General features: G+C 40.7%; 1 protein-coding gene across 2 annotated transcripts in view; it reads right to left on the bottom strand.

Annotated features, from left to right (window-relative positions):
* The window catches only part of SLC9A2 (solute carrier family 9 member A2), a 101,037-nt gene that overhangs the window by 28,928 nt on the left and 48,068 nt on the right, over nt 1-24,041 (bottom strand). For both annotated transcript variants that reach the window (XM_054475197.2, XM_054475198.2), the window contains exons 4-5: nt 7,867-8,084; nt 7,016-7,218 (exon numbers count right to left, since the gene is read on the bottom strand). In XM_054475197.2, coding sequence (XP_054331172.1) covers nt 7,016-7,218; nt 7,867-8,084 — 421 coding nt within the window. The remainder of the gene's footprint in view (nt 1-7,015; nt 7,219-7,866; nt 8,085-24,041) is intronic.

The raw sequence follows: 24,041 nt of genomic DNA, 5'->3' as shown, positions 1-24,041 counted from the left end.
TGCAGACATCCATCGTGGGTCCTTTATGTCACCCCCATGGGACAAGGAGGTGCGGAAAACTGACACAAACCAACACAAGGCTATGGCTACAGCTTTTGTCATGGACAATAAAGTCCTTTGTCTCTGACTCAGGAGTTTTCTGTAGTATTCATGAAATAGTAACAGGCGAACTTGTTAGCTTACAAGTATAATAAAATCCCAGATGCTTCTGCACAGTGACTTAACGTAAGTTACATCACTAATGTGCAAAACAGGCTGCTATCTCTTGAATTTTGGTTAACTTTCTCACTTGATGGACTTCTAGATAACCACTTAGTACATTTACAGAATTCTTGAGATCTGCCCCTTTTTATTATAGGGATTAACTACATAATAATTATTGTATTCTAATCATTTTTCCTTCCAAAGAAAAGTATATTGAGATAATCATGTGGTTTTTGACTTTGGTTCTGTTTATATGCTGGATTACATTTATTGATTTGCATATATTGAACCAGCCTTGCATCCCAGGGATGAAGCCCACTTGATCATGGTGGATAAGCTTTTTGATGTGCTGCTGGATTCTGTTTGCCAGTATTTTATTGAGGATTTTTGCATCAATGTTCATCAAGGATATGGAAGAACATTCCATGCTCATGGGTAGGAAGAATCAATATCATGAAAATGGCCATCCTTCCCAAGGTAATTTACAGATTCAATGCCATCCCCATCAAGTTACCAATCACTTTCTTTACAGAATTGGAAAAAACTACTTTAAAGTTCATATGGAACCAAAAAAGAGCCCGCATCGCCAAGTCAATCCTAAGCCAAAAGAACAAAGCTGGAGGCATCACGCTACCTGACTTCAAACTATACTACAAGGCTACAGTAACCAAAACAGCATGGTACTGGTACCAAAACAGAGATATAGATCAATGGAACAGAACAGAGCCGTCAGAAATAATGCCACATATCTACAACTATCTGATCTTTGACAAACCTGACAAAAACAAGAAATGGGGAAAGGATTCCCTATTTAATAAATGGTGCTGGGAAAACTGGCTAGCCATATGTAGAAAGCTGAAACTGGATCCCTTCCTTACACCTTATACAAAAATTAAGTCAAGATGGATTAAAGACTTAAATGTTAGACCTAAAACCATAAAAACCCTAGAAGAAAACCTAGGCAATACCATTCAGGACATAGGCATGGGCAAGGACTTCATGTCTAAAACACCAAAAGCAATGGCAACAAAAGCCAAAATTGACAAATGGGATCTCATTAAACTAAAGAGCTTCTGCACAGCAAAGGAAACTACCATCAGAGTGAACAGGCAACCTACAAAATGGGAGAAAATTTTTGCAACCTACTCATCTGACAAAGGGCTAATATCCAGAATCTACAATGAACTCCAACAAATTTACAAGAAAAAAACAAACAACCCCATCAAAAAGTGGGCGAAGGACATGAACAGACACTTCTCAAAAGAAGACATTTATGCAGCCAAAAAACACATGAAAAAATGCTCACCATCACTGGCCATCAGAGAAATGCAAATCAAAACCACAATGAGATACCATCTCACACCAGTTAGAATGGCAATCATTAAAAAGTCAGGAAACAACAGGTGCTGGAGAGGATGTGGAGAAATAGGAACACTTTTACACTGTTGGTGGGACTGTAAACTAGTTCAACCCTTGTGGAAGTCAGTGTGGTGATTCCTCAGGGATCTAGAACTAGAAATTCCATTTGACCCAGCCATCCCATTACTGGGTATATACCCAAAGGACTATAAATCATGCTGCTATAAAGACACATGCACACGTATGTTTATTGCGGCATTATTCACAATAGCAAAGACTTGGAACCAACCCAAATGTCCAACAATGATAGACTGGATTAAGAAAATGTGGCACATATACACCATGGAATACTATGCAGCCATAAAAAATGATGAGTTCACGTCCTTTGTAGGGACATGGATGAAATTGGAAATCATCATTCTCAGTAAACTATCGCAAGAACAAAAAACCAAACACCGCATATTCTCACTCATAGGTGGGAATTGAACAATGAGAACACATGGACACAGGAAGGGGAACATCACACTTCGGGGACTGTTGTGGGGTGGGGGGAGGGGGGAGGGATAGCATTGGGAGATATACCTAATGCTAGATGACGAGTTGCTGGGTGCAGCGCACCAGCATGGCACATGTATACATATGTAACTTACCTGCACGTTGCGCACATGTACCATAGAGCCTAAAATATAATAATAATAATAATAATAATAAAAAAGAAAAGAAAAAAAAAAGAAAAGCAAAGCACAGTGATTTTCCCATCCTGATTACCTGGCACTGTTTTTTATTTCAGTGCTTCTGTTTCTTTGCCGTGTAAATGCCTGTGATTTGCCAGGTCATTTGTCCTGATTTTAGTTCGAACAGTGCAGTCATCATACTTGCAGAATGATACAAAATAATATAAAATATATTGCCTTTGTACTAAACAGAAGTGCCTCTCTCTTGGTGAAATAATAAATATAAACAAAAATAATAATTAGTGATAAAAAAAAAGTATATTGAAAGAACTTACCTTTTTCTTTCTTTCCTTACAAGTTTTCTTTCATTTTTTTTTGTTTGTTTGTTTTGAGACAGAGTCTTGCTCTGTCACCAGGCTGGAGTGCAGTGGCAAAATCTTGGCTCACTGCAACCTCTGACTCCCTGGTTCAAGCAATTCTCCTGCCTCAGCCTCCCGAGTAGCTGGGATTATAGGCACGTGCCACCATGCCCAGCTAATTTTTGTATTTTTAGTAGAGACAGGGTTTCACCATGTTGGCCAGGATGGTCTTGATCTCCTGACCTCATGATCCACCCGCCTTGGCCTCCCAAAGTGCTGGAATTACAGTCGTGAGCCACTGCACCTGGCCTCATTATAATTTTTCTTAATGTAGTATATTAAACATGGCAACTCATGAGGCAAAAACCCTGTGTCAGGTGTCATACTCTATACACATATTTCCCCTGAGCTTCCTGGTGCATTGTCTAGATTTTACAGCTAAGTAAACTGAGGCCCACAGAGGCTGCAAAAAGCAGGCTTAGAATATCAACCCACAATAGTCTTACTCTAAAACTGCACTTTATACAACTGTACTCCACTCTCCCCAATTTTGAATATAATTTACATATATGAGAAATAGCTTATATTTGGTATAAATAACATTACCAATCATATTGGAAAAAAATGAACTCAAATGTCCAAGGAATCAGAATTGTTTCCTCATTCAATATTCCACGGCCGGGCATGGTGGTGCTCACTCTTGTAATCCCAGCACTTTGGGAGGCCAAGGTGGGTGCATTACTTGAGGCCAGGAATTCAAGACCAGCCTGGCGAACATGGCGAAACCCCATCTCTACTAAAAATATAAAAATTAGCTGGGCATGATGGTGCATTTCTGTAATCCCAGTTACTCAGGGAGGCTGAGGCAAGAGAATCGCTGGAACCCAGGAGGCAGAGGTTGCAGTGAGCCAAGATCGTGCCACTGCACTCCAGCCTAGGTGACAGAGTGAGACTCTGTCTCAAAAAAAAAAAATTCCCCAAACAGCACCATATTCTGATGACATGATAGTGTGCCTCATAAAGGGACTACATCAGTTGCTAAGAAGCAACACGATTCAAACAATGAGAAAATTCTCATGATAAACTATGATATCAAATAATGCATCATACATCATGGGAAATCCTATTTTTGAAGATAGTTATAACTCAGTAGTACCAGGTTGGAAGAGCTTATCATATAAAATATTGAAATAAGGGGAGAAAAACATATTTAAAGTTTAGTAATCAGTCCATCAGCATAAAAGTCGTTGTTTGAAAAAGAATACATAATTCTTACTTGAAAGGCAACATTTTATACATGGATTTATAATTAGTTATTCCTGCTATATTTATATCTCATCAAGTATTTCCCTCCAGGCTTCCTTCACTGAATTCCTTAATTATTGATGTATTCTGGAAAAGAGATCTTTTCTGAAGGGAGTATGTGTGTATTTGTGTGTGTGTGTGTGCATGCATGCTTGTGCACCTGTGTGTGTTCAGAGTCTCTTAAGAACCAGTGGTAGGTAGGAGAATAGGAGGAAGAGGAAGTGGTCAGAGTCATGGAACCAAGCAATATGCATGCAGTCTCCGATCTGTGCACACAGAAGGGTAGGCAGAGAACAGGAGAAGGAAGATATCAACACAAGTGGAACCGCAGCAATTTCTCTTCTCTGTGGATATCCAAGTGAACTTGGCCAGACTCTCCTTTAACCTAACAAGAGGAAAGACTGACATCTCTACACCTGCAGGCTCTAAACAATGATTCCCAGATGTCTCCCTTAGTGGAGGATTAGCTTGATATGTTCACAATACCAAATTTGGCTAATACATCTCAACTGTGCTGTTTGTTGCTTCAGGCTTCCTCCTTTTCTATCACGGCCTTTAACCACCTTCATCTCTCTCCTCCTATCTATCCTCCTCCTGTCCTCTTCACACTCAGGGAAAGCCATGCTCCTACATCACTGAGAACAAGTGATCCATCTCACGTGAACTTTCTGACTTCCAGCCTCCCCTGCCCTCACGAGCTCTCTGACATTCCACACAACACAAGAGTTAGCAGTCATCCTTCGACTGATCCTCTGCCCTGCTTTGGCTCACTTCTCACACAAAGTCTCATTGAAGAGTCTTCCAAAATAAAGAGGGCTGCATCTGCTTTTTCTCAGCTCTGCCACTACTTCCCAAGGACAAGTCATCACCATTTCTGGCCCTTATTACTGCACGAAAGCAGAAAGGTGTTGATAATAAAGACAATAACAGAAAGTGGTCATCTTAACTCAGGAAAGGGTCTTCTTCAGGATTCCAGAGAACTCACTGTCCTCAGTGTTGGAAGGCATGAATGAATGAAGGATGAACTGTCTTTTGAAGAAATGACTAGAAGGAAGGAGGAAAATCGTGATGCATTACAATACTGAGCACTCGCTACACACCAGGCTCTCTCCTGGACACCTTATTCAGGGTCAAAAGCAAATAGGTTTTGACTCTGCTCTACATTTTAATATCTGTGCAAATTTGGTAAACTTACTTAGCCTCAGTTTCAGTGCCCCACTTTCCTCTTCCACAAAATAGGGATAATAAACCATGATTCCTAGAGTTATGTGCCATGGAATTGTTATGAGGGTTAAACGAATTAACATGTAAGATGCTTAGATTTGCATCAGGCACCTAGAAAGCATTCTGTGACTGTTAAATAAATATGAATAAATTTTTAAAACACACGCACATCTCCTGATCTTCCTCCTTTTTTACCGATCACTCATTCTCAGTTCTTCTTGGCTGCTGTCTTCTTACCACGATGTCTTAAGGTGGGGCTGCCCCAAGGCTCAATCCTTACTCCTCTATTGCAGCCTCTTCAATGTATGTTTTCACTCCCTTCACAATCACATCCAGCTCATGGCTTCTAATACCAATTCTCTGCTAGTGGCCAGAGAGCCTCTTTCCTGAGCTCCAGACTCATAATATCTGCCTCATCTGTATCTCCATTGTAGGTCTAATGGACACCCCTAATGCAGCATGCCCATCATTGAACTGACAGTCTCCCCACCCACACCTTTGCCATGCACAGACTTCCCCTTCTCACTTGAGGGCAAGTCCATCCTTCTAGCTGCTCAGGCCAAAACCCCTGGAGTCATGAGTGACACCTCTTTCCCTCACAACATGTCTAATCCATCAGGGAATCCCATAGGTTGCTCCATCAGAATGTATTCTAGGATCTTACTACTTCTCACCAACTGAATTTCCACCAGCCTGGTCCTCCTTAATGACTTCAGGGCTTCATGCTGGATTCCCACATCCACCCTTTCCTTGCAACAGTCTATTCTCAACACAGTGGCCAGTATGATCCTTTTACAAAGGAAGTCAGAACATATCAGGGATCTGCATGACACTCTCTAATGGCTTCCATTTCACTTGGAGAAGAGCCAAGCTTCAAACACTGGCCTGCATGGCCCTGCATGATGTAGGACTCCAGACCCTGCCTCGCCTCATTCTCCTACACTCCACACCACACTCTGTGCCACTCCAGCCACACTGGCCAAGAGCACACTGCCTTCAGAACACACTTGATCCCTTAGCCCATTTGCCTGGGATGTTCTTGGGCTTAGCCAATTCCTCCACCTCCTGCATGTCTTTGCTCAAATCTCATTTTTCTCGCTGTTCCTTTTCATGACCATTTGATGTTGGAATTGTAACGTTTCCCCCACGACTTTACCCTTACCATGCTTGACTCCTTACTCTATCCTTATTGCATAACATTTTTCACCTTCTAACATGCTCTATGATTTACTTGTATTTCTTGTTTAGTGCTACCAACCCCTCTGAAATGTAAGCTCTGCAGCAGGGACAGGGATCTTTTTATGTTCTGGCTCCTAGAGCACTGCCTGGCACTTAGCAGGAGTCCAGTAAATATTTGATAAATGAATATCTGCAAAATATAATCTTCTAAGAGTTGGCATCTTAACTTAAAGATATTGATTAACTTGCAAAGTAGGGATCTGGACACAGGTCCACCACACTTTCTGCCTCCCAATATTAAACGTGCATTCGTCCATTCCTCTTTTAGGGGAGTCACCGCCAGGCAGTCAACTCATGTCAAATAGCTGTTGGAAGGTCATATGCACAACTAGCATTTAACAAGTGCATTCACTAAGTCAGAAAAATAATAAGCATTAGCAAGTGCAGTTCCTAAGTTTCCAGTCATAAGATTAGAGCACTTAGTTTAGTTTCCTTAAATAATAATTTCTCTGTGTAGGCCAAGTGACCAAATTGGACTCTCTGAGGCCCCTTGACAATCTAGTGACATGAACCCAGACAGGAAATATCATTTTCCCTAGTAATTAACTACCAAAGTTTCAACACACCTTTGCTACTTTGCATCCTGTAAACAGAATCCAATATTCTGAACGATATTTTTTACCCTCCTGGTAAAGGGATCACTCTACTCACCAGAATGAAGACAGTAAAGAATATGACAACAATGGCAGCTGTAATAAACAATTTTTTCCGAGGAAACACAGCAGCAGGAAGGAGAAACACTAGCGCAAAACAGATGGCACCTCGAAGTCCTCCATAGGCAATGATGAACTGGTCCTTAAAAGTCAGGGGAATGGTCCGGAACCTATTAATGACCTGAGTCAGGACAAAAACACCTGCAAAGAAAGAAAACCCAAGAGGAAACAGACTGGGTGAGGCCAAAATATGAAAATACATAGACTCATTTTCTGTGCTTCTGCGACAGGGACAAAGGATTTAAGAATAGGCCCCAAAGTCTTTCCCCTTTTTCTCTGTCTTGCTAGTAATACCAGGTTCTGGGCCTTTGATGTTGTTTCAGGATTGTGGGTGAAAATGTGAAATCGGAGAGGACAAGACAAACTAATCTGACTTATAACAAAGGCATGAAGATACTCAGAGAAGAAAAGAATATATCAGGAAGGGGCGGGAAGGGCAAGAGAGAGAGAAGATGAAGAGGCCGATGAGGAAGGAAAGGGGAAGAGGAAGAGGCAGAGGAAGGTGAGAAGGAAGAGGAGGAAAAAAAGAAACAGGAGGAAGAGGAAGAAGATAATAGGGAAAAGGAGGAAGGAAATGAGAAAGGAGAAGAAAAGGAGGAAGAGGAAGATATAGGAGAGAAAAAAGTAAAGGAGGAAGAGGAAGAAGAGGAGGAAGAAGTAGGTAAGAAAGAAGAAGAAATTAAGCAGGCATAAAAGAAGCCACAACAGCAGAAAGGGAGTGACAAAAGGAAAGCCCCATTCAATTAGCGAGTGTCACATATGTCCAGTTAGCAAACAAGCACTCATTACCCAGGGCTCGCCAGATGAGGCAGAAGGCCAGGGTGAAGCAGACGAAGGCCCAGTTCCACTCGTGGTTCTTGCCCACGGTAGACACACCCATGAAGATGAAGATCAAGGTTTCGCTGACACTGCTCAGCATCTTCATGAAGTACTTGATGGTCGTGTAGGATTTCTGAGATACATTTTCTTCTACGTACTTATTCATAGTCATTGCACAAGCAGTGATTCTGAAAGAGAAGATTCAGCTTCTATTGAAACCTAACAATGATCCTAATCAGAATGCAAGAGATAGTACTTAAGAGCTAAATTATGGCTCTACTCTTCTGCCCAAGACTACAACATCATCGAAGGATTTTTATAGGTGAATGTGATTTGCATGTAAACCTTGGAAATCCTACAATCTCCGGAGGTCTTCTTTAGCAACCCTGGCTGAACTACCCGGCTCTGCCCAGCGTTCTGGTCCCTCAATTCCCTTACCCCGGATTCACGCTTAAAGGTCTATGGACATCGACAGCGTCAGCTTTCCTTTCTGTATCTCAAATAAAACAAGTCCAAAATAAACTTGAAACTCACTGTCTTTCTGTAAACTGATTTATTTTCCCACATGTGCCCTGTTCCTCTGTTATCTAAAAGGATTCTATTGTATAAAATCCTAAACTTGAAAATGGGCTTGCATTAGACTTCTCTCCCTGTCACATCTTAGTAGCCCCCTGCCATATAATTGGTCAACAACTGTTTTCGATTCTTCATCCTGAATATCTCTTAGACCCACTCACTTCTTTTTATCCTTAGTGCTGAGTCTCATATCTATGTATCTATTGTATCCACTTCTGGGAAATTCAAAAGGTTTTAACAGGCTCTGAGAATTCCTAAAGCAAAGAAACTCTTTTGCTTTTGCTTTTTCTTCTAAGTATTTCCAAAACTTTGGGACCACAGAGTCCTTTATTCCCACTCTCATGATATCTACTGCAATATGGCACCTGCAGAAAAGGAAGGGCTCCAGGGTCAAGTCCACACTCCTGAAGCTCTTCACACACTTCCCTCAGTGGAGAATTCCAGTTTCACATCTGCCCTCTCTCCACCCGGGCACACACCATATGCCTCTACTGTATGGAACTGCCCAACCTGAACTTGTTCTTTACTGTCTTCTTGCCTTACTACACACATGGGTCCCTCTCTGTCGAGGATGCTACCCCTGATCAACTCAGACGCCACCCACAGAGGGGAATTTAGGATGAGCTTGGTGACAGCTCATGGTAGGTCTGGTCTAAGGAGACACAGTTACTATAAAGTACCAAAAGAATTTCATTATGAAGGTCCTGTAGAATGAAACAGGGGGATGGGATTAGAGGGAGCCACCCTGCCTTCCACTAAGTGGTAACCATGCCATAAGCTGAATATTGGTCATGATCTGCAAAGTTTCCAGCATTCTCATAACTCCAGCACCACAGTGACCCTAGTTTGGCTGTGTCTACTCCCGTCATGTGGTCCTCCTCACTCAGAGAAGACTTCTGCTGTCTTAAGGAAATCCTCTTACTGTGAGCATAAGAATAGGTAGAAGAATGCAAACCTAAGCATCCTCTAAAACCTAAACAGGTCATCATGAACATGTCTCATTGCAAGTAACACATCTGTTGTTCACATAGAAAACAAAGACAGGTATGTTTATTTTGGTGCCCCTTATTAAAACAAAATGAAGACTTCATCAATCTAAGGACCACACACTGAGCCACCATGTCACTGTCCCCAGAATAAGTGGGTATTTCTTTTAGATTTCTATAAGTGAAGAATGCATAATTTATTGGTTTCCCAAAAGAAGGAATGGCCTTATTAAATGTGCTAATAAAATTCAACAGCTATAAACACATGGCAAAGCCTTTGAATAGTTGAGGACTCATATAAAAATGATCAATCTTCATAGCACCTTTACTCTGTGCCAGGTATGAATGGATTATGTCAGTTAAACCTTATAACAAGTTTAGGAGCAAGTTCTATTATCATTCCTATGCTTATAAATGGGAGAACAAAGGCAGACAGAGGTTCAATTATGTAAGATTCCAGTGCTAATAAATGGTGGTGCTACAGTATGAATCTGGGCAGTCTGATTTAAAGACAGTACGGGGCCCGGCATGGTGGCTCACACCTGTCATCCCAGCACTTTGGGAGGCCGAGGCAGGAGGATCACTTGGGCCCAGGAGTTTAAGTCCAGCTATGCAAAATGAGACCTCATCTCTACAAAAACAAAGCCAGCACTGTGGAAGACTTAATCCTCACCCTTTCCAAGTTCTCAATGAGCCCTACCATCTCTGATGGGAAGGAGGTCTTCCCCGCCCACCAAGCTGTGGCTTATCCTTTCTCAAGCACAAGCCTGTTTGTATCCATCTCCTATGGCTGCTGTAAGAAATAACCACAAACTGAGTGGCTTCAAACAATGCATATTTCCATCTTGCACTTCCAGAGGTCAGAAGTCCAAAATCACATTAGTGGGCTAACATCAAGGTGGTGACAAAGCTTTTTCCTCCCGGAGGCTTTAGGGGAGAAGCTGTCCCCTGCCTTCACTAGTTTCTAGAGGGCCCCTGCACTCCTTGGCTCATGCCACATCCCTCTGACCTCTGCTTCCCTAACCACATCTTCTCTGAGTCTGACTCTCCTACTCCCTCTTATAAAGGCTCTTATGATTATATCAAGGCCAACCAGATATTCTAATGGAATCTCCCCATCTCAGGATTTTCACCTAATCACATCCACAAAGTCTCTTTGGCCATAGAAGGTAACATATTAGCAGGTTCCAGGGATTAGGATGTGGACACCTTTGGGGACATCTTTGAGGCCATTATTCAACCCTTCCAGGTTGCATTCTCCTCCCCTAAACTGTATCCTGAACCAAGTGCATGGCCCAGATGAGCATGGCCTCTGCTGCTTGCATGCAGTTGGGTGACAGAAGCTAGCAGGAGCTCTGTCACACTGACTTAACGTGAAATCCTGGAACCTCCTCCAGCAGGCAATAGGAACTGGGAGAACAGGCTGGAAAGTGGCATCTGTCTCAGTAAGCCAATATCGGGCATCTCGCCAGCACTCCCCCAGATATAAATCACTGGTTACCCGCATTTCTGAAAATCTTCATTTTTCATATTTTGGCTTAATTTTTCTTTAACTAGACTTTAAAAAGTAAGATTTCTCCAATACAAAGTAATGAGGGCAACAGATTAGATTAAGAATCTGAATTATAACATGTTTATATATATATATAAAAAGACATGTATACAGAAACACACACTAATGAGCCTTTCAAAAATGTTGCTTTTTTAGGTACTTCATGTAGTGGAAAAAAATGTTGCCAAGTAGAAAATTTGTAATAAAAGTAATTTATAATGGACATATATTTTTTAATTCTCTAATCCTATCCAAATATACTTCAAAGGGTTTTATTATAAAGCACTTTAACTTATAGACAAACATGGAAAGACATGAACACCAAAGTACCCACTACCCAGCCTTCTCCAGTCACTTGTATTTGTTAAAACAAAATGTCATCTATAGAGTGGAAACATCAGCAATAAAGTTGATTTTTCATATTCACCCCATTCCCTTCTCTCCCTCTTGGGTTGATTTTTTTGAATCATTCAAAAATGTAACTTTAAAAGGCTGATGAATAGTGTTTCTCTAAATGTTCTAAACATTTCCCTCTGAAATTATGTTCATATCATTCACTGGGCAAAAAGTAAACCATACAGGCAAAAAGTAATCTCCAGTTTATTACATGAGCAATTTAACAATTTCTATTTAGAAACAATTAAAATATAGCTTTGGTGGCTGGGTGCAGTGGCTTACGCCTGTAGTCCCAGCACTTTGGGAGGCCGAGGTGGGCAGATAATGAGGTGGGGAGATCAAGACCATCCTGGCTAACATGATGAAACCCCGTCTCTACTAAAAATAAAAAAATTAGCTGGGTGTGGTGGTGGGCGCCTGTAGTCCCAGCTACTTGGGAGGCTGAGGCAGAAGAATGGTGTGAACCCGGGAGGCAGAGCTTGCAGTGAGCTGAGATCGCGCCACTGCGCTCCAGCCTGGGCAACTGAGCAAGACTCCGTCTCAAATAAATAAATAAATAAATAAATAAATATATATATATATACATATATATATATATATATATATATATATATATAGCTTTGGTGTAGGAATAAAACATGAATTAATTTAACATGAATGTCCATGGGCTCATTTTCCATTGCTTTGTATCCTTAACACGATACCAAGAGTGATGCTCACAGTAGCCAGACACCTTGCTGTAACTCAGTGAAGTTTCCTACCAGCCTCAGTGAAACACTGAACAGGAAGAAAGAAAGCCCTGGGTGGGTACCACAGGCCCTAGCATCTGGTAGTGTCCTGTTCAGGGAGTGTGTGCATGTCTGTGGCACTGAGGCACCTGAGGGGCTGGGGGAAACATTCCTAAAGTTCCCATTCTGGTCTGCCATGTACAACTTGAGTCACCTGGCCTCTCAAGCAAAGGTCCGGGGCTGTTTTTATTGCAAAGAGATTTTTTTTGTTATAGTGTACTCTGACCTGAAGTCAAACCACCTCTCCTTCAAAAATATCAGAAGTAAACAAACTACAAATGAGCTAGTCTCCCTTCCACTAGAGAGGTACAGGCAAAACAGCCTCTTAGGGATAGAAAGAATGAAACCATCTCTGCCTACTCCACCAGGTCATCTTCTAGAGCTGATAGTCATCACCATCACAGTATATACATATGAGTCTCCATTTCTCGAAAAGAATCACAAGAAACTTACCGAGCTGGCAAATGATGCAAGATAGTACCGGACTGTCCTTGGCCTTACTGAAGTATGTGGCCAGGAGAGTCCTTGAGTACAATGTCACATCACAGCATTATCACAGTGTCACCACACTATCAAGAGATGAGATTTCTTCCTCCATCACATGAACACATGAGGATTTCATGCCTGGAGTCCACAGCCTCACGTCCTCATTCTGTGTCATCAGTATGACATTGTCCCCAACAAAATAATAGCCTAAATAGATTCTTAATATTATAGAAAATTCTGGTTAAGTTTCTTAATTCTAAAGCTTCAAAATGAAACTATTGGCCTTCAATATTCCTAGTACATCCTTACTTTTATTAGCTCATGTCATTGAATTATCCTTTTCCCCCCTTTTCATGCATGTCTCTCTCTCTCTCTTTTTTTTTTTATTTTCCATACCTAGTTAATGTGATTGTGAAGTGCAATTTAATATCAACCAACATTTTCTGAGCACCCATTCTGAGCCAAATTCTGTGCTGGGATCTAGGAAGATGAAAGCAAGTAAGACCCAATTTTTGCCTTCGAGAGTTCTTCTAAGGGAAGAAACAGACACAAAGAGATCATCGGAACACAACACTGTACGTGCTAGAATGAGGAAAGGGAAGATGCTATAGAAGTGCAGGAAAGCAAAGGGTGACTTCTGCCACAAAAGAGGACATTTGAGCAACAACTTCATGGATAAGCTCACCTGTCAGGAAAAAGAGGAAGTGAGTAATTCAGGGAAAAGCAGCAGCCATATGCAAAGGCATAAAAGAAATAAACAGGGTGGTGCGTTCAGAAAACTGCCAAATGATTCTGTTAGCTGGAGGAGAGGAAGATGAAAATGTTAAGAGATGAGGAAGGATGAAAGAAGTTAGGGCTCAATGACACTGTTATACTTAATGCTTAGGAGTTTTAACTTTATAGGCTGGAGAGAAAAATGAGAAATTATAATTTCAGTCACATAATTAATGTCTATCTCCCCAACCAAACTGGACGCTCCATGAGGAAAAAGAAAAGTGTTGCCAATGCTTAGCATAGTGTCTGGCATGTATTTTGCATCAATGACTACATGGATGAATCATTCATAGGAATGGTGGTGCAATATGAATATATTTTCTCTATATCCATTGCCCATTTCGCATGCCAGAGCATGCCCAGATTTCAATAGGTCTTAGGCTCCACTCTGTAGGACAGAGTGGAGATGAGGCATGCACAAAATTCGCAGATGCACCCTGCTATGTTATTATCTTGCCCCACTTTAACATAAATGTGTGGTGATTATCACCAATTTAGAGATAGAGACGGGAGAGCATTATAATTAGTGGTTTTCACCTATACCAGCAATTGAGGTTTTCTTTATCAGTATATCAATCAAAATACAGTGTAGGACAATTCAGGCCAGCTATAAACACTACCTCCAAAGAGTTTTGTGTTTTTTTTGTTTTTTTTTTGTTTTTCCTGGGGAGGGTGGGTGAAAATAGACTTTCCTTTCTACTTAAATGATTTGTCATTTGACTATTTTCTGAATAGAAAATTCTAACAGATAACTTTTTTCTCTGTATTACTCCATGACTCCATTATTAACCTGCTTTCCACAGACATTTATTTCTTTTCTACCAGAATGCGTGCTTTGAGATTATGGACTAATGCTTAGCATGGTCTGTGCCTATAGTGGTACCAAGTACAAGTTCAATTAATGCTTGTTAAGTCTAGTTTAATGAAGATTCGGAGTGCTTTATCTACAATCTGAACTGTGTAGAATTAACCAATTAAGCAAAATTCTTTTGCTCCCATTCCATATGATTTTAAAAAGTATGATTTCAACTGCAGGAAAGCATCACCCAAATAATATTTGTATATTCTCAATTAAGGCTTTGCCAAATATGAAAGCATATTCCACTAATCAGTGCCAAGCATATGCAACGATGAAGACCAATTAAAAAGCTTTTTCTATATTGATTAAAGCCAGGTCTTGTGGTGACTCAGGGCACGTTGCATGCTCTCAGAATAAAGTGCTCACTCAAATGAAGTAAATTAAATTATTCCAGGACATGAACGTACTATACAGTGAGTTGCTCCTTCCAGAAAACCTGACAACCAAGAGAAACAGAGTTTGACATATGAGAAAATGCAAACAATTGTTTTTTAAAACAAGATCCAAGCATAAAAACTGAACAATCTTTTTTAAAAATATCGAAAATGAAATAAAGTACATTGAAACTGTCATAAATCCTGGATTAATCATGAAGCCTTGTCCATTGCATAAATTCTCTGCAACTTTTTTCTCCTGTATAACTGCTTTCAATTCAATTCAACTAATGTTTATAGATCACTTATTGGCACCTAAAGCAACTCTGGTTACGTGGAGAGAGAACACCAAAGGATCACAACTCAATGTCAACAGCGTCATGAAGCACAGGCACCAAGTGTCCCATGGAGTGTCCCCACTCTAGCTGGGAGTGTTAAGAAAAGCCTCAGAGAGGCAGGAAGATTTGACCAACATTTTGATGATGGAATTAAAGTTTTCCAGGTGGAGGACTCCTGGTCTATGTGGGCTACAGGTGGGGCCTGGGTATGTGAAACCTGCATGCAACAATCCTGCACCAGACACTTACACAGAATACTTTGTGGTTCTACATGAGTTCTAGAAACATCAGCATGAGTTGCTGTTTCTGGAAGTTCTTACAGCTACTAGCATGTATATTAGAGCAGTATGGTCTGTGGACCATGTGTAAATGTTGCAAAACTACAAATACCTGTGCCCCATCCAGGGCCTATATCAGAATCTCTGGCTGAGGCCTGGGATTCTGTCCATGTAATGACATTTCCAGGTGATTCCTAAACACATTAACATTTAAGGACAGGAAATGGAAGTATAGGCAGAGGGTTCCAAAGAGGAAGGAGAAATGAGAAAAAAGAGCTGAAATTTGAGTCATTTTATTTAAAATCGTATTGGAGGGTGAGCATAAGGGTTAACATGGGATTTGAGGAGTAATGTGGATTTAACTACATTTGCCAACTATTCTTCCTTCCTGTCTCTCAATTTTTATGACTTGGATCCAGGTGCAGGTCTCTGTGTTCTCTTGCCTAGACTGGTTAGTGTGCAGGCATCTTCACACACTTTTTTTCCTGCCTGAGTCTCTACCTAGGCACCTTGTCCCTGCTGACAGCAGCATTTCCTGATCCTCCTCCTTAATCAAGGATTCCTCAGCCCTAGGGCAGCCAGTCAGACTGGAGCCGTGACCTACAGTTTTTACCCAGAGTACCATGAAAACTTTATCAGTTGTAAGTGTCATGGTGTAGAAAAGTTTTGGAAGCACTCTGATTATGTATTTATCATAAAACAGAAATACAATTGTGTCACTTCTCCTTAAAGATTCCAAAGGCTCCCACCTGCCTATAGCACACAACAGGTCTGGCAAGACCAGGGACCCCTCCTTCTCACCAACCTAGAGTTCAGTTCACCTTGGAGCCTTCAATTACACCTCTGCCTCTACCCAGAATGTCCTTCTTTTCATCACTGAGGCTTCAACCCAAGCATCATCAACATTTCCATCCCAGTATACTTTACTATAAAGGATTGAGCTTTCTTTGCTAGCTTACAGTCAGCACAGATTAGGATGGTCATCTCACTCAAAGTGAGTTTAAATTCACTGCCTTCTTCTGGCAACAAACCCTACTTCTCATGTCACAGGGCTGGTCATGTGACACAGTCTGATCCCATGACAGTTCTCCAAACCCCAGGGCCAATCACAGTGCTTCCTCTGAAATGTTTTCTAACAGGACCTGGCAGGGTAGATCTCACTTTACTCTTCAGTGACAGAGTTGCAGAGATATAAAGCTCGATTTGTCTGTGACCCTGGTTTCATGCTTTGGAGATGCCTAACCAACTAGAAGGAAGCCTTCTCATGACGTGACACAAAGTTAACAGAGGGAAATGCTTAGGCAGACATAGGAGTCCCTTGTCCTATCACCCTAAGGCTAAATCCCACCTGTCCTCTCAAAAATGTATTTATTCGCATGAGCCAGGAAATCCCTCCTTTCTGACTTAACCTGGTTTGAGTTTGGCTTCCTTCATTAACACAGAGCTTCTCTCTACTGTTTCAGCTGGGCTCCTGACTACAAAGATGCCTGGTGACTCAAGTTATGTCAAATAACGGGGCATTAACTGTGAGGACACAAGTGGAAAGACAGAATCAGGGCCACTTGGCCAGGTCCCCTGGGAATACTGACAAAGTCAGACCTCATGTTTGATTGAGGTAAGGGAAATGGCAGCAGCAGGAGTGAGTACATAAGAGAAATGCCACAGCATCAAGAGGAGCTGCAGGCAGACTCTCCTCGCCCCAGAAGCCAACACAGGAGGGCCTGGGGTTCATACAAGGCCAGTGTCCTCCCCTGTCCAGAGAATTGCTGAGAAGTAAACTGAGGTATGTTCAAGCAAGAATAAAGAATAATGGGTTTTCCTTGGGACACGTATCATGTCAAGGAAGGGCCAAGCTTGACCTCCATAGCTGTATTCCTGGCTCTAACCTCCTCACGAAGGGGCTGAAACACTGATTTAATCCATTTGTCCAAGCGTGTCATCCTCAGAACTACTAGCTGGGTGGTAAGTGTACATTTCATTTCAGTTTTCCTGAAAAAATTTTTATTAAAAACGAAAAAGTGGCCAGGCATGGTGGCTCACGCCTGTAATCCCAGCACTTTGGGAAGCCAGAGCAGGTGGATCACCCAAGGTCAGGAGTTTGAGACCAGCCTGACCAACATGGCAAAACCTCATCTCTACTAAAAATACAAAAAATTAGCCATGCGTGGTGGCGGGTGCCTGTAGTCCCAGCTACTAGGGAGGCTGAGGCAGGAGAATGGCGTGAACCCAGGAGGCGGAGCTTGCAGTGAGCCGAGATCGTGCCACTGCACTCCATCCAGCCTGGGAGACAGAGCAAGACTCTGTCTCAAAAAAAAAAAAAAAAAAAAAAAAAAGTATTTCTCAGCAATTATACATTTCTGACTTATTATCTTTTATATTTTGGCCTACACATTACCAGAAAGTAATATTATTTCCCACAATATTCCTGAAATATAGTCCAGAAAGGATATCATCATTTTTAAAAAATAAACATAAAGAACAGTCAAGAAACAGTCCAAAAAGCAAAGTGAATTTTCAGTTACACAAAAATATCCACTCTTCAAATAGATTTAGAAGAATCAGTTCTTAATTCAGGAGCTAATTGTTAAAGTTTTGTGTAATTTAAAGTTAGCAAGGAAATATCAAGTTTTTTCTTGTCTAAAAGATTCCAATATACCTCTAAAATCTACCGTTATCTGCACTGAAGGAGAAAAGCAATGGTATGATTCATCTTAATAACAAAAAAAGCAATATCAATGTCCTATCTTTTTAGATAAATATTCTAAGAATGCAGTGAATTGATTTTCATAAGCCAGTCAAGTACAGCATTTATTGGATTTATTACACATTGTACCAATTTTTCCTAGAAAATGAGCTTTTTTGCTTGTGTTTCACTTAAACTTATATTTCTATTCCTTGAGTACCCAATATATTAATTATTCCTTTAGTACCCTGACCACTTGATAAACACCAGAAGACACTAAGACACAGGTGACAAGTTGAGGGAAGACTGACTAGCTTCATAATGTATTCCTGATAACCTTCAAGAATGGAATACATAATCTTACTTAGGATGATTTTGTTTGTTTGATTTTTTTTGCCTCCATCAAAAATCAATATATTTTGGCATTAGCTAGAATAAAGACCTGTAGACCTTAATATAGAGGCTCGATTGATCTTCAGTCAGTCTGCAGAGTAAATACAGACAAAAACAGAGATGAAAATAATGTCTTTAATGTTGCTTTACCTCTAAGAAGATGAGGCAAGAAAATATAATGTTTTGAATACTGACTATTGTATAAGTTTACAAATTCAGCTTGCAAAATATATATATTATCTCAACCCAGGGAATCTGTTTTAAAGTACGCTGCTCATTCCTGCAGGAGCCACAACTTTCCCTCCCACTTTAGATTTTGAGGATATTTATATCCAAATCCCTGAACGTGACCTAGGGAAACATTTTTCATTTTCACAAGCTGGCTTAAATTTGACATCTTAATATCACAAGCCACTTCAGAAGAACCTCCAACTTCCCTTCAGTCTCTCCTTCCTTATTTTCTTTCTAAACTTCCCCAATCTCAAAGAAATGGTCTTTATAAAGAACACAATTATCATCAGAGCAGGGAGAGCATTTCTCTTTTATTTCTCCCATCTTTTCATAACCTATTTTTTTACCTTATCAAAAGGAATAAAATAGATGTCACCAAGTCTTCAAATATCCAAGTAGAAAACACTAGTGGTGAGCACTACAGAACAACAGTGTCTAATAGGAATCATCGGAGCTGTATATGTAATCTGCAGTTTCTTACTATTCACAGTGAAAGACACGAAAAGAAACTGAAGGTAATTTTCAGGGCATATTTATGTAACTCAACATGTCTAATACATTGTCATTTCAACATCAAATGAGCATAGAAATTACTAATGAGATACTCTAGAATCCGTTTTTTCCTACTCAGTCTTAAAAATCTGCTGTATATTTTTAAATTTATTATTATTATTATTTTGAGATGGAGTCTCATTCTGTCTCCCAGGCTGGAGCACAGTGGTGCAATCTCAGCTCACTGGAACCTCTGCCTCCCGGGTTGAAGCGATTCTCCTACCTCAGCCTCCTGAGTAGCAGCTGGGATTACAGGCATCCACCACCATGTCAGGCTTATTTTTGTATTTTTAGTAGAGACGGGATTTTGCTGTGTTTTCCAGGCTGGTCTCGAACTCCTGACCTCAAGTTATCCACCTGCCTTGGCCTCCCAAAGTGATGGGATTACAAGCGTGAGCCACCGTGCCCAGCCTCTCCTGTGTATTTTAAACTTACAACACAACTCAGTTCTACTTTCAAGTGCTCAGAAGCCACACGTGGCTGGTGGCCACCCTATTGGACAGGACCGAGGAAAGAAGTGACAGCCACTATTTTTGTTCCTCCTTCAAAGAACCAAGCAATGCTGGGGTTCATCTATTGAATCTACTAAATTAAACAGTTTAAACCATAAAAATAAATACAAATAATTTCATGAATTGTTTACATTTGTCTAGATTAAGGTTTATAATTTCCAATTCCTTTCTGTCTTTACTAGTCTTACCCTACAGTTCAGGCAAAGTTATACTATAGAAAATAAAAGATAATCACAAGCTTTCTGTTGCTTTCTTTGCTTTTCCTTTTTCGTGAATATGTCCAAGAAATTAAGGGGTATATGCTTTGTTTTTGTATCACTTAATTTCTAGTATCATTTTACTACCTTTCCTCCTCCCACCTCAGGCTTATTTATGTTTGGGGTGGTCATACCAGATTTTAAAGTGGTCAGTCTTGGCCAGTCAGAGCTATCAGTGAAAGCATACACTATAATTAAAAGTAAAACTATTATTTGTCAAGGCAATGTAATGTACAATGACCCAGTGAGAAGAAAAGAAACAGGGACCCAGAGATCTAAGGCTCTAGTCTTGATTCCCCGCTTCCTTCTCTGTAAACTCCTGCTCTTCTTTACACTTCAGGACGTTGAGATGAGGGCCAGTTGGCGTCATGTGTTTAAAAGCATTTTATAAACACAATGCGTCATATAATGTTTTATGAATGTCCTACAATGTCTTGTGTTTATTATTTGTATTCTTTGTGAACAAGTAAACATGTTGAACTGGTTATTCTGGCATGTAGGGCTATGGTTTAACACTCTTGGATGTTGAAGAGATGGTCTCCTTAAACGCTACAAAGTGTGGGTAAATCAAAAGGAACTAGGATAGGCAAAAAAAAAAAAAAAAAAAAAAAAGGCATGCTTTCCTATTTTTTTCTCAAAGTGTTAAACAGATGACAATTATCAGCTCCTACGAAGAAAAACAGGAAGAAGAGAGCATATGATCTTTGCACCTTCACCAGTGACTACTTCAGTCCAGCAAGCTGGAGCTACTCCTGGATTTCATTCCTAAACCTATCATTCTGGAAATTCCCGTTACAAATTTACTCATTTATAAATTTGCATCGGGATGTGCTGGGTTTTTTTTTTTTTTTGGTCGTGGGAGGGGATATTGCACATAAACAGGACTGGCCTGGTAACTGGGGATGCAGGGTCAGGTCTCATTCTCCACTGAGTCTTCTGACAGCCATGTTTTGTCCATCTGGGCCTTCATTTATTTATTCATAAGAATGAAACTAATCACCATTTTCTACTTTCTTTACAACAATGCTGCTAGAATAATTAATGATAAATAGAAAATACTTAGAAAGTACCCTTAAGGAAAGACATACTAAAGAATTATTTAATCCATTAAAGCATAACTAAAAAATATTGGGCACGGCCGGGTACGGTGGCTCACACCTGTAATCCTAGCACTTTGGGAGGCCGACATGGGTGGATCACGAGGTCAGGAGATCGAGACCATCTTGGCTAACACGGTGAAATCCCATCTCTACTAAAAATACAAAAAAAAATTAGCCGGGTAGTCCCAGCTACTCGGGAGGCTGAGAGGCAGGAGAATGGCGTGAACCTGGGAGGCGAGTTTGCAGTGAGCAGAGATTGTGCCACTGCATTCCAGCCTGGGGGACAGAGCAAGACTCTGTCTCAAAAAAAATAAGTAAATAAAAATAAAAAAATACTGGGCACTTACTCTCCTGTCTGAAGGAGGAGTTAGCCATTTTCAAAATTTGCTGCTGTGGAGGCCAAGTACGCCCTTCCCCCTTCAGGTCAATGTGTGCTTCCAATGTCCCACTTATTAGAGCCCAGGGGACTGCGTAGGGTAGAAAGGGAGGATCAGAAAGGAGCCTGAAGTCCAAAAGTGGATAACAAACTTTCGCTTAAGTTGATTTCTGTAATGGCCCTGAATTTTAGTGATCAGTTTATCCAACCGTTAGTGTCCTTGGGTAAAGAAAGTAAAATGAGGTCAAATACACCATTACCCATAGGAATCATCAGTGCTTTGACTCTGAGCATTTTTCTGAATATAAAGTTCAAAATACATGAGTCAAGGCAAGAATTTCTAAAATCAATAACTATTAGTCACCCCTCATGCCCTGCTATAGTGCTTTGATACTCAAAAGTGTCCAACGCTACTGATATGTGAAGTTTCTGGTTTAAAGGGCTATAGAAACTTTCCCTTAACTATAGTTCTGGTGCTGTGGAAACAGAAACACACATATGTATGCACACACAGGCCTATGCACACACACACAAGCATTTCCCTATTGCCACAATTTATTCCAGTATAGTAATGAGTAGAAGAATATTAGAAAACAGGGAATTGCATTTACCCTATTAGTGTTTGAGTCTAAAACCCTTCTGAATATACAATAAAACATAAGCGTAAATCATTCCTTAACATTAAATTAGGTTTTGGAGTATTAGGAAGGGCCACAAAGGGGAAACCAAATTTAAGAATGCTCAGAAGACATCTCTCCAAATATTTTGTGAGACAGAAGACTTCACCTCATTATTTAATTTACTTGTCAGTAAGAAGCCTATAAAACCACAGTCTTGTGATAAAATTAAATAGCAGCAACAGTAGACTTTATGAACACCCGAGGTGTATGGCTTCCAGCATCTTTCCAAAGAAATCAAGATACTGAAATCCTGTCCAGCACTTTCCTCTAAAAGCATCCTTGCATTTTTAACCCAAACCAAAATTTTCTGTTACTCAGAAGATTGTTTCTTTTTCATTAGATTCATCTAGTAACTACCTGCTCGTTAAGTGACATCTGTCTAGAACAGGCTGCCCAAGAGTCAACAAAGCTAAGCAGAGGGTTACAGGCTCTGAAAGGCAACACGAAGAGGACAGAAGGAAGGATGGATGGAAGAAGGTGGAAGAGGGAGAGATGGAGGAGAGCAGGCAAAACTCAGGAAAGCCAAGCTTCACAACTGGGTTACAAATCATTACAGAAGCAGTTTAACCTTTCTCCCCGCCCAGCAGCTGCCTGTCCTCTCTGCCTAGTTGCCTTTCTCAGGAGCTGCCCATTTCTCTTAAGAAAACAAGGGAAAGTCCTGAGGATTCTCAGTATGTCAGGTGCCTTCACTCCCATTAACCTTAAAATTGGTTTATAAATGGTAAAAGAGAGAGTGCAATTAGTACAAAGTATGATAGGAATTTCTAAACTCAGTACAATTTAAGCCCAGAAAAAATGACTAGTTCTGTAAAAGAGGTGTGTGTAGGTATGCATTTTTTAATTGCATCATTATGCTGTATCCCCTGGACCGAAGTAAATACAGTAATTACAGTGTGGGAGTGCACATAATGCTCTTTAGAGAGGGGCAGGGCATGCACATCTGTAATCTACACCATAAGGAAGCAACACACGGTCAGGTTTTGAATGGCATACTGATTATCCCACATTAGAAAAGAGGGTATAACTTCTGAGAACAAACATACCCCAATGTGAATGTGTACCTGCATTTGTCATGACAGAATAATGGGTGCACATGGTAATTTTGATGCAAAAATATTTACATCACTGGCAATATCTTATTTAAGGACCCATTTATTATTTTGGTATACTATGAGCCATGACAATATTAGTTTATTTTTTTATTTTTCATTTTTTTGAGACCGACTTTCAGTCTGTTGTCTGAGCTGGAATGCAGTGGTGTGATCTTGGCTCACTGCAACCTCCACCTCCCAGTTCAAGTGATTCTCCTGCTTCAGCCTCCTGAGTAGCTGGGATTACAGACATGCACCACCATGCCGGGCTAATTTTTGTATTTTTTTTAGTAGAGATGGGGTTTCACCATGCTGGTCAGGCTGGTCTCGAACTCCTGACCTCGAGTGATCCACCCGCCTCGTCCTCTCAAAGTGCTGGGATTACAGGCATGAGCCACTGTGCCTGGCCAATGACAATATTAGTTTAAATGTAATAAAGAAATTTCCTCTACACTAAGTTGTCAAGAAAATCTTCACTTTGAAGTTGGAAACAAAGGCCCACAAACCACAGCAGAGAATTACCTGTGCTATTTACCAGGAGTATGTGGCCCTATTTGTCTCTTACTTCTGAATTCCTGGCATAAGTAAACCTGTGATCCCATCTTCACAAGAGGCCAGTGACTTGATATAGCATAGGCCTTCCAACCGTTCCATCACCGACATCGGGGATGCACCAGGATTCCCACCCCAAGCAATTCTTCAACTTTCCCCCCATATGCTGGATCTTTAAGAACCCTAATTCCTGCCTGTGAACATCTGGCAAACTGACAAATTTACATAGCTCCTTTGTGGGTTCTAGAACATTTACATATACTCAGACTTGCAATGCAATTCAAGGTTCTCATACCCTGACTCTTGCTGGA

This window comes from Pongo pygmaeus, chromosome 12, assembly GCF_028885625.2.
Source record: "Pongo pygmaeus isolate AG05252 chromosome 12, NHGRI_mPonPyg2-v2.0_pri, whole genome shotgun sequence".
NCBI classification, from domain to species: domain Eukaryota; kingdom Metazoa; phylum Chordata; class Mammalia; order Primates; family Hominidae; genus Pongo; species Pongo pygmaeus.
This window is presented reverse-complemented; position numbering and strand designations above follow the sequence as displayed.